This window comes from Drosophila rhopaloa, unplaced genomic scaffold, assembly GCF_018152115.1.
Source record: "Drosophila rhopaloa isolate 14029-0021.01 unplaced genomic scaffold, ASM1815211v1 contig_190, whole genome shotgun sequence".
NCBI classification, from domain to species: Eukaryota; Metazoa; Arthropoda; class Insecta; order Diptera; family Drosophilidae; genus Drosophila; species Drosophila rhopaloa.
Window position 1 is genome coordinate 1,873,102 of NW_025335073.1, and position 15,380 is coordinate 1,888,481.

Here is a 15,380-nt window from a genome sequence, read left to right on the forward strand (position 1 = left end):
GGTTTCACCAAAGCTCTAGCTATCTTCTAAACAAAGAAACTAAGCAAAAAGTCGATCTTTTATCGAATTTAAGTGTATCCATAAGCATCATACGTTTTCTGCCTGCATATTGCTATCTCTCTCTGCATTTTCATACAAATTGTCAACAAATGATTCCGTCTCCCTCCATACTCGCATACTCGTTTGTCGATCTGAGTACTAGGCTTTAGCGTACAGGATTTCATTTTCTAATTGAATGAGTTTGGGGCCCTTTGGTGTGGGTGGGTCACCAATAACTATAAACTAAAGTCTACAGAAATTAAAACTGTATTAAAGCTCATTTTATATTTTTAAGGAAGCGCAGGGAAATGCAAGGCAGAGGGAGAGTCTAAAAAATATTACGGCTATTTTTAATACCCGATTAAAAAGTAGCCGTCTTATTCAGCATACGCTTGCATATATACATCTCCATCTCTTTTCCACCCCTGACTCTGCTTTATGATTGTCATTTTCTTCTTCGAAATACCATTACAAAAAATAATTAAAGTTGGTATAACTATATTTTCGCCAACCCAATACCAAATAGTAATTTCTTGAATATGTTCAAAAACAAATACACTCAAAAGAATGAAATATACATATTCAAAAGCCCACACAGAAATACACACACGTATTCGATCAACTAAGGGAATTCATTCATCTATGTATATATATAAATCTATCACTAAGAATACGAACCAATGCACAGCCAAATCCACTGGTTAACAATATTAATATTCATTTTTATTACATTCTAATAACTTTAAACTGATTTGCTAAGATTTATTGGGGCTCCCCAAATTAAGCAAAAAGTCGATCTATTATCGAATTTAAGTGCGATGTTCGTGAACGCTTGCAGCTTTAATCATCTCTAATATATATGGGCTTAATGCCATCTCTATTCTATTCTATATATTTAATCTATGTACAAGAAAACATGTATACAATATCTTTTCGGTTTCTGGCAAACGCCGCTAAGACGACGTCATATTGCGAAATTCAATTCAGTGTCAAATAGGCTTCGCAACTGGCAAGAATAAAATTAATACAGTCCACATATACGCAACTCAACTCTTTCTTATTTCTGACCATATTGTTGGTCCTTCGAGCCGGATTCTTGGACAGTTAGTGAAGTGCTTTGATTCTCAGGTTAATTATTTGCTATGGAACAATTAAAAGCATTGGTGAAAAGCCGTTCCAGACTCAAGGGCAACATCACACGTTGTCTTTCATGGGCTGAGCAAGCCCATGTGTCGGCAACACAAGCGGAGATCTCCACGCGCATACAACTTCTCCACAAAGTTTGGAAGGAGTTCAACCAGTTCGGCGATTGCATTGCTCTCCACGAGGATGTAGAAGGTTACGTCGATCCGGAGATGGATAACGCAATTTACGAAGAAAAGTACCTAGGGCGAACGCAATTCTCAAGGACAGAATGCTCTACAACCAAGTACATCTACAGGCATTGTGAATGGCAGCAACGGTCTGCACTCCAACGGCGATGCAATTGTAAATTTGCTACAACAAAACCAACAACTATTTGAGCGACTGGCTGCAAATCAGGCTCATTCGAGCACGTCGGTTCATGTTGGTGGTGACGTCTCTTTGGCGAATTCAAGTTCGGTACATGCGGCGAATTCCAATTTGAGTGAATTGCCGAAAATTCAAATCAAATGGTTCACTGGCAACTGGCATATTACCAAGTGGCCCTCTTTTCAAAACATTTATGAAAGCACAATTCATAACAAGCAACATTTGTCCAACACCCAGAAGATCCATCACTTGAAAACACTTATTGTTGATGAGGCTGCCAACTTGGTACGGCACTTGGCCATTACAGCTTACAACACCGCTTGGGAACGTCTGAAGGAAAGGTGCAATCGTCCACGGCACATTGTAAACTCATTTTTGGAGCAGTTTATGAGCCTACCAACAACTAGAAAAGTAAGTTGCATCAATTCTACGGAAGGTGTCAGACGGAGCAAACGAAATTATTCGCGGATTGGATGCAGTCAACCAGATGGGACGCGATTGCTGGATCATCTATCTGGCCCTGGAGAAACTGGACGCCGACACGCGGCGTAGGTGGAATGAGCGCAGCATGGACACAGATTCCCCCACTCTCGAGGAATTCTTCAAATTTCTGGATTCTCGTTGCGAGGAACTGGAACTGAGTAAAAGGGAGCTTGGGACTTGTAGTAAGACAACAACACATGCAGAAAAACCAAAAAGGGTCACACAATCGATGGTTGCGGTCGAAGGCAGTGGCTGGACCAAATGTAATTCAACAGAACACACTCTGTATAACCGTCAGCTGTTCTTGGATATGTCTGGGATGCAGAGGCGATCCTTCGTAAAGGAGAAATCACTGTTCTACAACTGCTTGCGACCTGGTCATGGAGTCAGCAAGTGCAAGTCGACATACAAATGTAGGCAATGCACAAGTAATCATCACTCCCTTCTACATGTCCAAGCGAATCCACAGGCTATTGGGAATCTTGCTTAGATAGCAGGCGAGGACGAGCGAAACATAGGTGCGTCCAACAACACTTCGGTGACTCTCAGTCATTTCGCCCAAGGAGAGGGCACTCAATTAGTTGTATGTGCACAGGGCACTGCAAAATCTGCACAGGAAACGGAAGTTAAGCGAAGCATATTACCAACTGCCATAGTTTCGTACGTATCCGAGCGTTGCATTCAAGCTCTCGGATTGACAAGTTCGGCATCACGCATCTTGGTTACGGGAATCTCTTCGGTGAAAGCAGATACGACAAGGAGATGCAGCACCTTGCATATCAAGACCCATATCTCCGAGGATCATTTGGTTGTCTACGCCCACGTGCTAGGCAGAATTACTTCTTCGCTGGAACGCCAAAACATCGATGCATCGGCACTCGAGGCATTCAAGGATCTGCAGTTGGCGGATACAGAATTCAACACAAACTCACCTGTTGACATTCTATTGGGAAGCGAACACGTATGGTCGGTGTTTACAGGACGAAAGATGTACGACAACAAGGGTAATCTTATCGCCATTTCTTCGGTGTTCGAATGGGTAATAACATCACTCATCACATCAAATCCAAGCAACGCTATTGCACTGACTGCAATAGTAGACATAGGCGCCACGCTTCAGAAGTTTTGGGATTTGGAAAACGTTCAAAGCAGAGCAAAACTGGATCCGGAGGATGATCAGGTCGAGAAGCACTTTCTCGCCACTCACAGTCGCGATGAAAACGGGAAGTATATCGTGGATCTTCTATTCAACACAGAAAACCCCGATTTCGGAGAAACTCTGCAAGGAGCGCTCAAACGCTTTAAATCGGTTGAGCGGCGGCTGCAACGGAACGACCAGCCGTACATAGTACGTATACTTTATGCGGGAATACACAAATCTGGGGCACATGCGAGAGGTGCCACCTGAGGAAAACGGTACTGGAAATCAATTTTATCTACCACACCACCCAGTTCTGGGTCGGAAGCTACGAGTAGTTTTCGATGGATCTTCTCGTGATGCCAATGGTAAGGCTTTAAATGACTCCCTGTTTACAGGTCCCAGTATCCAGCGCGATCTATTCGCTGTGTGCCTTCGTTTTCGAATGTACAAATTTGCATTCTCAGCGGATATCGTAAAAATGTTCCGCCAGATATGGGTCAACGAAAAGCACAGAAACTCCCAGAAAATCGCTTGGAGAGAATGGATGGATCTTTATCCATCCGATCTTATCAAGCATTTCCAATTGTGTACAGTAACCTACGAAACTTCATGCGCACCATTCCTGTCTGAGCGAGTGTTGGAACAACTTGCTGTCGATCATCAAGAGGAAAACCCAAATGCGTCGAAAATCCTGCTGGAGGATTTCTATGTAGATGACGTTCTTACTGGGTCAAACAGTGAGGAACCGAAACGAGCTGATTCAGCTGATGTCTCGTGCAAACCTTGAACTCGGGAAATGGGTATCCAATACACCATATATACAAACGGATGATAGCGACACACAACCTGCACAAACGTCACCAGTAAAGGTTCTCGGACTTTACTGGCATCCTGGAAAAGGCATTCTAACGTACAATGTCGGTCTAGCTGAAAATCCTGATTACACAAAGAGGCAAGTCTTCTCCGACGTCTCGAGGATAGTTGATCCTCTCGGACTCTTGGCTATGGCTCTTGAATTTGGATTGGGATGACCCCCTCCAAACTAAACTGGCGAACAACTGGCTAAAGTGGAGAGCAGATCTGGACAACCTTCAAACATTCCAACTACCACGATTTGTCGCCAACGACCCGGACAACATCGACTCCAAATCCAACTGTTTAGGTACACTGGCTGAAGCAACTCCGGTTCATCCACTTGATGAACTAACCGAGCGAGTGTCTTCTGGGATCAAGCTCGTCGGCTACGTGAAGCGATTCATTCAACGTACACGAAACCTATCTCGCAAAAGGGTATCTAGCGCTCTCACATTTGATGAAATTAAGAAGGCAAGGATTCTGTGCATAAAACAAGCACAAGGTTGTTTCAAAGACGATTACCAATTGCTCCTCAGTAAAAAACCTTTAAGGAACCGATCACAGCTGATCAAACTGGCACCCGTAATCGACGAAAACGATTATTAATTGTTTGATGGTTAATTGTTTGCTATGGAACAATTAAAAGCATCGGTGAAAAGCCGTTCCAGACTCAAGGGCAACATCACACGTTGTCTCTCATGGGCTGAGCAAGCCCATGTGTCGGCATCACAGGCGGAGATCTCCACGCGCATACAACTTCTCCACAAAGTTTGGAAGGAGTTCAACCAGTTCGGCGATTGCATTGCTCTCCACGAGGATGTAGAAGGTTACGTCGATCCGGAGATGGATAACGCAATTTACGAAGAAAAGTACCTAAGGGCGAAAGCAATTCTCAAGGACAGAATGCTCTACAACCAAGTACATCTACAGGCATTGTGAATGGCAGCAACGGTCTGCAATCCAACGGCGACGCAATTGTAAATTTGCTACAACAAAACCAACAACTATTTGAGCGACTGGCTGCAAATCCGGCTCATTCAAGCACGCCGGTTCATGTTGGTGGTGACGTCTCGTTGGCGAATTCAAGTTCGGTACATGCGGCGAATTCCAATTTGAGTGAATTGCCGAAAATTCAAATCAAATGGTTCACTGGCAACTACACAGAGTGGCCCTCTTTTCAAGACATTTATGAAAGCACAATTCATAACAAGCAACATTTGTCCAACAGTCACTTGAAAACACTTATTGTTGACTTGGCCATTACAGCTTACAACACCGCTTGGGAACGTCTGAAGGAAAGGTGCAATCGTCCACGGCACATTGTAAACTCATTTTTGGAGCAGTTTATGAGCCTACCAACAACTAGAAAAGTAAGTTGCATCAATTCTACGGAAGGTGTCAGACGGAGCAAACGAAATTATTCGCGGATTGGATGCAGTCAACCAGATGGGACGCGATTGCTGGATCATCTATCTGGCCCTGGAGAAACTGGACGCCGACACGCGGCGTAGGTGGATTGAGCGCAGCATGGACACAGATTCCCCCACTCTCGAGGAATTCTTCAAATTTCTGGATTCTCGTTGCGAGGAACTGGAACTGAGTAAAAGGGAGCTTGGGACTTGTAGTAAGACAACAACACATGCAGAAAAACCAAAAAGGGTCACACAATCGATGGTTGCGGTCGAAGGCATTGGCTGCACCAAATGTAATTCAACAGAACACACTCTGTATAACTGTCAGCTGTTCTTGGATATGTCTGGGAAGCAGAGGCGATCCTTCGTAAAGGAGAAATCACTGTGCTACAACTGCTTGCGACCTGGTCATGGAGTCAGCAAGTGCAAGTCGACATACAAATGTAGGCAATGCACAAGAAATCATCACTCCCTTCTACATGTCCAAGCGAATCCATAGGCTATTGGGAATCTTGCTTAGATAGCAGGCGAGGACGAGCGAAACATAGGTGCGTCCAACAACACTTCGGTGACTCTCAGTCATTTCGCCCAAGGAGAGGGCACTCAATCAGTTGTATGTGCACAGGGCACTGCAAAATCTGCACAGGAAACGGAAGTTAAGCGAAGCATATTACCAACTGCCATAGTTTCGTACGTATCCGAGCGTTGCATTCAAGCTCTCGGATTGACAAGTTCGGCATCACGCATCTTGGTTACGGGAATCTCTTCGGTGAAAGCAGATACGACAAGGAGATGCAGCACCTTGCATATCAAGACCCGTATCTCCGAGGATCATTTGGTTGTCTACGCCCACGTGCTAGGCAGAATTACTTCTTCGCTGGAACGCCAAAACATCGATGCATCGGCACTCGAGGCATTCAAGGATCTGCAGTTGGCGGATACAGAATTCAACACAAACTCACCTGTTGACATTCTATTGGGAAGCGAACACGTATGGTCGGTGTTTACAGGACGAAAGATGTACGACAACAAGGGTAATCTTATCGCCATTTCTTCGGTGTTCGAATGGGTAATAACATCACTCATCACATCAAATCCAAGCAACGCTATTGCACTGACTGCAATAGTAGACATAGGCGCCACGCTTCAGAAGTTTTGGGATTTGGAAAACGTTCAAAGCAGAGCAAAACTGGATCCGGAGGGTGATCAGGTCGAGAAGCACTTTCTCGCCACTCACAGTCGCGATGAAAACGGGAAGTATATCGTGGATCTTCTATTCAACACAGAAAACCCCGATTTCGGAGAAACTCTACAAGAAGCGCTCAAACGCTTTAAATCGGTTGAGCGGCGGCTGCAACGGAACGACCAGCTGCGTACATAGTACGTATACTTTATGCGGGAATACACAAATCTGGGGCACATGCGAGAGGTGCCACCTGAGGAAAACGGTACTGGAAATCAATTTTATCTACCACACCACCCAGTTCTGGGTTGGAAGCTACGAGTAGTTTTCGATGGATCTTCTCGTGATGCCAATGGTAAGGCTTTAAATGACTCCCTGTTTACAGGTCCCAGTATCCAGCGCGATCTATTCGCTGTGTGCCTTCGTTTTCGAATGTACAAATTTGCATTCTCAGCGGATATCCTAAAAATGTTCCGCCAGATAAGGGTCAACGAAAAGCACAGAAACTCCCAGAAAATTGCTTGGAGAGAATGGATGGATCTTCATCCATCCGATCTTATCAAGCATTTCCAATTGTGCACAGTAACCTACGAAACTTCATGAGCACCATTCCTGTTTGAGTGCTGGAACAACTTGCTGTCGATCATAAAGAGGAAAACCCAAATGCGTCGAAAATCCTGCTGGAGGATTTCTATGTAGATGACGTTCTTACTGGGTCAAACAGTGAGGATGGAACCGAAACGAGCTGATTCAGCTGATGTCTCGTGCAAACCTTGAACTCGGGAAATGGGTATCCAATACACCATATATACAAACGGATGATAGCGACACACAACCTGCACAAACGTCACCAGTAAAGGTTCTCGGACTTTACTGGCATCCTGGAAAAGGCATTCTAACGTACAATGTCGGTCTAGCTTAAAATCCTGATTACAGAAAGAGGCAAGTCTTCTCCGACGTCTCGAGGATATTTGATCCTCTCGGACTCTTGGCACCCATTGTAATCCAATTCAGAATCCTGTTCCAAAAGCTATGGCTCTTGAATTTGGATTGGGATGACCCCCTCCAAACTAAACTGGCGAACAACTGGCTAAAGTGGAGAGCAGATCTGGACAACCTTCAAACATTCCAACTACCACGATTTGTCGCCAACGACCCGGACAACATCGAACTCCACGGATTTTCGGATGCGTCAACCAAGGCTTATGCTGCTGTGGTGTACAGCAGAATCACCAATGTTGATGGCTCTATCTCGGTAGCCATTGTAGCTGCGAAAACAAGGGTGGCTCCACTGAAACAACAATCCTTGCCACGTCTGGAACTTTGCGCAGCACTTCTCCTCAGCCAACTGATTCGCTCGATCCCATCTGGATTACGCCACAAAAACATAACTGTTTTTGGCTGGTCCGACTCATCAATAGTGCTCACCTGGTTATCGTATACGCCAGCCCAACTCCTTGACTCTATTCCAAGGATTGCTTGGCATCACGTAGATTCCAAAACAAACCCAGCGGACTGTGCGTCAAGGGGACTGATGGCTGCTGATCTCATCGACTTCCATTTGTGGTGGAATGGGCCTTTATGGCTACGGGACAAGGTGCAGAATCTGGTAAAGTTAAACGACTCACCTTTCGGTTTATCTTTTACATACAAACGCATTAAAGGAGAAGTCAAATCCAACTGTTTAGGTACACTGGATGAACTAACCAAGCGAGTGTCTTCTTGGATCAAGCTCGTCCATATTGTCGGCTACGTGAAGCGATTCATTCAACGTACACGAAACCTATCTCGCAAAAGGGTATCTAGCGCTCTCACATTTGATAAAATTAAGAAGGCAAGGATTCTGAGCATAAAACAAGCACAAGGTTGTTTCAAAGACGATTACGAATTGCTCCTCAGTAAAAAACTCTTAAGGAACCGATCACAGCTGATCAAACTGGCACCCATAATCGACGAAAACGATTATTAATTGTTTGATGGTTAATTGTTTGCTATGGAACAATTAAAAGCATCAGTGAAAAGCCGTTCCAGACTCAAGGGCAACATCACACGTTGTCTCTCATGGGCTGAGCAAGCCCATGTGTCGGCATCACAAGCGGAGATCTCCACGCGCATACAACTTCTCCACAAAGTTTGGAAGGAGTTCAACCAGTTCGGCGATTGCATTGCTCTCCACGAGGATGTAGAAGGTTACGTCGATCCGGAGATGGATAACGCAATTTACGAAGAAAAGTACCTAAGGGCGAACGCAATTCTCAAGGACAGAATGCTCTACAACCAAGTACATCTACAGGCATTGTGAATGGCAGCAACGGTCTGCACTCCAGCGGCGACGCAATTGTAAATTTGCTACAACAAAACCAACAACTATTTGAGCGACTGGCTGCAAATCCGGCTCATTCAAGCACGCCGGTTCATGTTGGTGGTGACGTCTCTTTGACGAATTCAAGTTCGGTACATGCGGCGAATTCCAATCTGAGTGAATTGCCGAAAATTCAAATCAAATGGTTCACTGGCAACTACACAGAGTGGCCCTCTTTTCAAGACATTTATGAAAGCACAATTCATAACAAGCAACATTTGTCCAACACCCAGAAGTTCCATCACTTGGAGCAGTTTATGAGCCTACCAACAACTAGAAAAGTAAGTTGCATCAATTCTACGGAAGGTGTCAGACGGAGCAAACGAAATTATTCGCGGATTGGATGCAGTCAACCAGATGGGACGCGATTGCTGGATCATCTATCTGGCCCTGGAGAAACTGGACGCCGACACGCGGCGTAGGTGGATTGAGCGCAGCATGGACACAGATTCCCCCACTCTCGAGGAATTCTTCAAATTTCTGGATTCTCGTTGCGAGGAACTGGAACTGAGTAAAAGGGAGCTTGGGACTTGTAGTAAGACAACAACACATGCAGAAAAACCAAAAAGGGTCACACAATCGATGGTTGCGGTCGAAGGCATTGGCTGCACCAAATGTAATTCAACAGAACACACTCTGTATAACTGTCAGCTGTTCTTGGATATGTCTGGGAAGCAGAGGCGATCCTTCGTAAAGGAGAAATCACTATGCTACAACTGCTTGCGACCTGGTCATGGAGTCAGCAAGTGCAAGTCGACATACAAATGTAGGCAATGCACAAGAAATCATCACTCCCTTCTACATGTCCAAGCGAATCCACAGGCTATTGGGAATCTTGCTTAGATAGCAGGCGAGGACGAGCGAAACATAGGTGCGTCCAACAACACTTCGGTGACTCTCAGTCATTTCGCCCAAGGAGAGGGCACTCAATCAGTTGTATGTGCACAGGGCACTGCAAAATCTGCACAGGAAACGGAAGTTAAGCGAAGCATATTACCAACTGCCATAATTTCGTACGTATCCGAGCGTTGCATTCAAGCTCTCGGATTGACAAGTTCGGCATCACGCATCTTGGTTACGGGAATCTCTTCGGTGAAAGCAGATACGACAAGGAGATGCAGCACCTTGCATATCAAGACCCATATCTCCGAGGATCATTTGGTTGTCTACGCCCACGTGCTAGGCAGAATTACTTCTTCGCTGGAACGCCAAAACATCGATGCATCGGCACTCGAGGCATTTAAGGATCTGCAGTTGGCGGATACAGAATTCAACACAAACTCACCTGTTGACATTCTATTGGGAAGCGAACACGTATGGTCGGTGTTTACAGGACGAAAGATGTACGACAACAAGGGTAATCTTATCGCCATTTCTTCGGTGTTCGAATGGGTAATAACATCACTCATCACATCAAATCCAAGCAACGCTATTGCACTGACTGCAATAGTAGACATAGGCGCCACGCTTCAGAAGTTTTGGGATTTGGAAAACGTTCAAAGCAGAGCAAAACTGGATCCGGAGGATGATCAGGTCGAGAAGCACTTTCTCGCCACTCACAGTCGCGATGAAAACGGGAAGTATATCGTGGATCTTCTATTCAACACAGAAAACCCCGATTTCGGAGAAACTCTACAAGGAGCGCTCAAACGCTTTAAATCGGTTGAGCGGCGGCTGCAACGGAACGACCAGCTGCGTACATAGTACGTATACTTTATGCGGGAATACACAAATCTGGGGCACATGCGAGAGGTGCCACCTGAGAAAACGGTACTGGAAATCAATTTTATCTACCACACCACCCAGTTCTGGGTTGGAAGCTACGAGTAGTTTTCGATGGATCTTCTCGTGATGCCAATGGTAAGGCTTTAAATGACTCCCTGTTTACAGGTCCCAGTATCCAGCGCGATCTATTCGCTGTGTGCCTTCGTTTTCGAATGTACAAATTTGCATTCTCAGCGGATATCCTAAAAATGTTCCGCCAGATAAGGGTCAACGAAAAGCACAGAAACTCCCAGAAAATTGCTTGGAGAGAATGGATGGATCTTCATCCATCCGATCTTATCAAGCATTTCCAATTGTGCACAGTAACCTACGAAACTTCATGAGCACCATTCCTATTTGAGTGCTGGAACAACTTGCTGTCGATCATAAAGAGGAAAACCCAAATGCGTCGAAAATCCTGCTGGAGGATTTCTATGTAGATGACGTTCTTACTGGGTCAAACAGTGAGGATGGAACCGAAACGAGCTGATTCAGCTGATGTCTCGTGCAAACCTTGAACTCGGGAAATGGGTATCCAATACACCATATATACAAACGGATGATAGCGACACACAACCTGCACAAACGTCACCAGTAAAGGTTCTCGGACTTTACTGGCATCCTGGAAAAGGCATTCTAACGTACAATGTCGGTCTAGCTTAAAATCCTGATTACACAAAGAGGCAAGTCTTCTCCGACGTCTCGAGGATATTTGATCCTCTCGGACTCTTGGCACCCATTGTAATCCAATTCAGAATCCTGTTCCAAAAGCTATGGCTCTTGAATTTGGATTGGGATGACCCCCTCCAAACTAAACTGGCGAACAACTGGCTAAAGTGGAGAGCAGATCTGGACAACCTTCAAACATTCCAACTACCACGATTTGTCGCCAACGACCCGGACAACATCGAACTCCACGGATTTTCGGATGCGTCAACCAAGGCTTATGCTGCTGTGGTGTACAGCAGAATCACCAATGTTGATGGCTCTATCTCGGTAGCCATTGTAGCTGCGAAAACAAGGGTGGCTCCACTGAAACAACAATCCTTGCCACGTCTGGAACTTTGCGCAGCACTTCTCCTCAGCCAACTGATTCGCTCGATCCCATCTGGATTACGCCACAAAAACATAACTGTTTTTGGCTGGTCCGACTCATCAATAGTGCTCACCTGGTTATCGTATACGCCAGCCCAACTCCTTGACTCTATTCCAAGGATTGCTTGGCATCACGTAGATTCCAAAACAAACCCAGCGGACTGTGCGTCAAGGGGACTGATGGCTGCTGATCTCATCGACTTCCATTTGTGGTGGAATGGGCCTTTATGGCTACGGGACAAGGTGCAGAATCTGGTAAAGTTAAACGACTCACCTTTCGGTTTATCTTTTACATACAAACGCATTAAAGGAGAAGTCAAATCCAACTGTTTAGGTACACTGGATGAACTAACCAAGCGAGTGTCTTCTTGGATCAAGCTCGTCCATATTGTCGGCTACGTGAAGCGATTCATTCAACGTACACGAAACCTATCTCGCAAAAGGGTATCTAGCGCTCTCACATTTGATAAAATTAAGAAGGCAAGGATTCTGAGCATAAAACAAGCACAAGGTTGTTTCAAAGACGATTACGAATTGCTCCTCAGTAAAAAACTCTTAAGGAACCGATCACAGCTGATCAAACTGGCACCCATAATCGACGAAAACGATTATTAATTGTTTGATGGTTAATTGTTTGCTATGGAACAATTAAAAGCATCAGTGAAAAGCCGTTCCAGACTCAAGGGCAACATCACACGTTGTCTCTCATGGGCTGAGCAAGCCCATGTGTCGGCATCACAAGCGGAGATCTCCACGCGCATACAACTTCTCCACAAAGTTTGGAAGGAGTTCAACCAGTTCGGCGATTGCATTGCTCTCCACGAGGATGTAGAAGGTTACGTCGATCCGGAGATGGATAACGCAATTTACGAAGAAAAGTACCTAAGGGCGAACGCAATTCTCAAGGACAGAATGCTCTACAACCAAGTACATCTACAGGCATTGTGAATGGCAGCAACGGTCTGCACTCCAGCGGCGACGCAATTGTAAATTTGCTACAACAAAACCAACAACTATTTGAGCGACTGGCTGCAAATCCGGCTCATTCAAGCACGCCGGTTCATGTTGGTGGTGACGTCTCTTTGACGAATTCAAGTTCGGTACATGCGGCGAATTCCAATCTGAGTGAATTGCCGAAAATTCAAATCAAATGGTTCACTGGCAACTACACAGAGTGGCCCTCTTTTCAAGACATTTATGAAAGCACAATTCATAACAAGCAACATTTGTCCAACACCCAGAAGTTCCATCACTTGGAGCAGTTTATGAGCCTACCAACAACTAGAAAAGTAAGTTGCATCAATTCTACGGAAGGTGTCAGACGGAGCAAACGAAATTATTCGCGGATTGGATGCAGTCAACCAGATGGGACGCGATTGCTGGATCATCTATCTGGCCCTGGAGAAACTGGACGCCGACACGCGGCGTAGGTGGATTGAGCGCAGCATGGACACAGATTCCCCCACTCTCGAGGAATTCTTCAAATTTCTGGATTCTCGTTGCGAGGAACTGGAACTGAGTAAAAGGGAGCTTGGGACTTGTAGTAAGACAACAACACATGCAGAAAAACCAAAAAGGGTCACACAATCGATGGTTGCGGTCGAAGGCATTGGCTGCACCAAATGTAATTCAACAGAACACACTCTGTATAACTGTCAGCTGTTCTTGGATATGTCTGGGAAGCAGAGGCGATCCTTCGTAAAGGAGAAATCACTGTGCTACAACTGCTTGCGACCTGGTCATGGAGTCAGCAAGTGCAAGTCGACATACAAATGTAGGCAATGCACAAGAAATCATCACTCCCTTCTACATGTCCAAGCGAATCCACAGGCTATTGGGAATCTTGCTTAGATAGCAGGCGAGGACGAGCGAAACATAGGTGCGTCCAACAACACTTCGGTGACTCTCAGTCATTTCGCCCAAGGAGAGGGCACTCAATCAGTTGTATGTGCACAGGGCACTGCAAAATCTGCACAGGAAACGGAAGTTAAGCGAAGCATATTACCAACTGCCATAATTTCGTACGTATCCGAGCGTTGCATTCAAGCTCTCGGATTGACAAGTTCGGCATCACGCATCTTGGTTACGGGAATCTCTTCGGTGAAAGCAGATACGACAAGGAGATGCAGCACCTTGCATATCAAGACCCATATCTCCGAGGATCATTTGGTTGTCTACGCCCACGTGCTAGGCAGAATTACTTCTTCGCTGGAACGCCAAAACATCGATGCATCGGCACTCGAGGCATTTAAGGATCTGCAGTTGGCGGATACAGAATTCAACACAAACTCACCTGTTGACATTCTATTGGGAAGCGAACACGTATGGTCGGTGTTTACAGGACGAAAGATGTACGACAACAAGGGTAATCTTATCGCCATTTCTTCGGTGTTCGAATGGGTAATAACATCACTCATCACATCAAATCCAAGCAACGCTATTGCACTGACTGCAATAGTAGACATAGGCGCCACGCTTCAGAAGTTTTGGGATTTGGAAAACGTTCAAAGCAGAGCAAAACTGGATCCGGAGGATGATCAGGTCGAGAAGCACTTTCTCGCCACTCACAGTCGCGATGAAAACGGGAAGTATATCGTGGATCTTCTATTCAACACAGAAAACCCCGATTTCGGAGAAACTCTACAAGGAGCGCTCAAACGCTTTAAATCGGTTGAGCGGCGGCTGCAACGGAACGACCAGCTGCGTACATAGTACGTATACTTTATGCGGGAATACACAAATCTGGGGCACATGCGAGAGGTGCCACCTGAGGAAAACGGTACTGGAAATCAATTTTATCTACCACACCACCCAGTTCTGGGTTGGAAGCTACGAGTAGTTTTCGATGGATCTTCTCGTGATGCCAATGGTAAGGCTTTAAATGACTCCCTGTTTACAGGTCCCAGTATCCAGCGCGATCTATTCGCTGTGTGCCTTCGTTTTCGAATGTACAAATTTGCATTCTCAGCGGATATCCTAAAAATGTTCCGCCAGATAAGGGTCAACGAAAAGCACAGAAACTCCCAGAAAATTGCTTGGAGAGAATGGATGGATCTTCATCCATCCGATCTTATCAAGCATTTCCAATTGTGCACAGTAACCTACGAAACTTCATGAGCACCATTCCTATTTGAGTGCTGGAACAACTTGCTGTCGATCATAAAGAGGAAAACCCAAATGCGTCGAAAATCCTGCTGGAGGATTTCTATGTAGATGACGTTCTTACTGGGTCAAACAGTGAGGATGGAACCGAAACGAGCTGATTCAGCTGATGTCTCGTGCAAACCTTGAACTCGGGAAATGGGTATCCAATACACCATATATACAAACGGATGATAGCGACACACAACCTGCACAAACGTCACCAGTAAAGGTTCTCGGACTTTACTGGCATCCTGGAAAAGGCATTCTAACGTACAATGTCGGTCTAGCTGAAAATCCTGATTGCACAAAGAGGCAAGTCTTCTCCAACGTCTCGTTGATATTTGATCCTCTCGGACTCTTGGCACCCATTGTAATCCAATTCAGAATCCT

At 45.4% G+C, this 15,380-nt stretch overlaps 3 protein-coding genes across 3 annotated transcripts; all 3 read left to right on the forward strand.

Moving 5' to 3' along the window:
- The first annotated feature begins 1,181 nt into the window (after positions 1-1,181).
- LOC123037659 lies at positions 1,182-4,969 on the forward strand. Its single transcript, XM_044459316.1, has 6 exons — positions 1,182-1,377; positions 1,481-1,962; positions 2,039-2,419; positions 2,525-3,386; positions 3,487-3,912; positions 4,677-4,969. The coding sequence occupies exons 1-6, from the start codon at positions 1,182-1,184 to the stop codon at positions 4,967-4,969; spliced, it is 2,640 nt and encodes an 879-aa protein (XP_044315251.1).
- A 507-nt stretch (positions 4,970-5,476) lies between these two features.
- Positions 5,477-6,823, forward strand: LOC123037660. Its single transcript, XM_044459317.1, has 2 exons — positions 5,477-5,857; positions 5,963-6,823. The coding sequence occupies exons 1-2, from the start codon at positions 5,477-5,479 to the stop codon at positions 6,821-6,823; spliced, it is 1,242 nt and encodes a 413-aa protein (XP_044315252.1).
- A 6,388-nt stretch (positions 6,824-13,211) lies between these two features.
- LOC123037661 lies at positions 13,212-14,558 on the forward strand. The gene is made up of 2 exons (XM_044459318.1): positions 13,212-13,592; positions 13,698-14,558. Exons 1-2 carry the CDS (start codon positions 13,212-13,214, stop codon positions 14,556-14,558), a joined length of 1,242 nt encoding a protein of 413 aa, XP_044315253.1.
- The last annotated feature ends 822 nt before the right edge of the window (positions 14,559-15,380 follow it).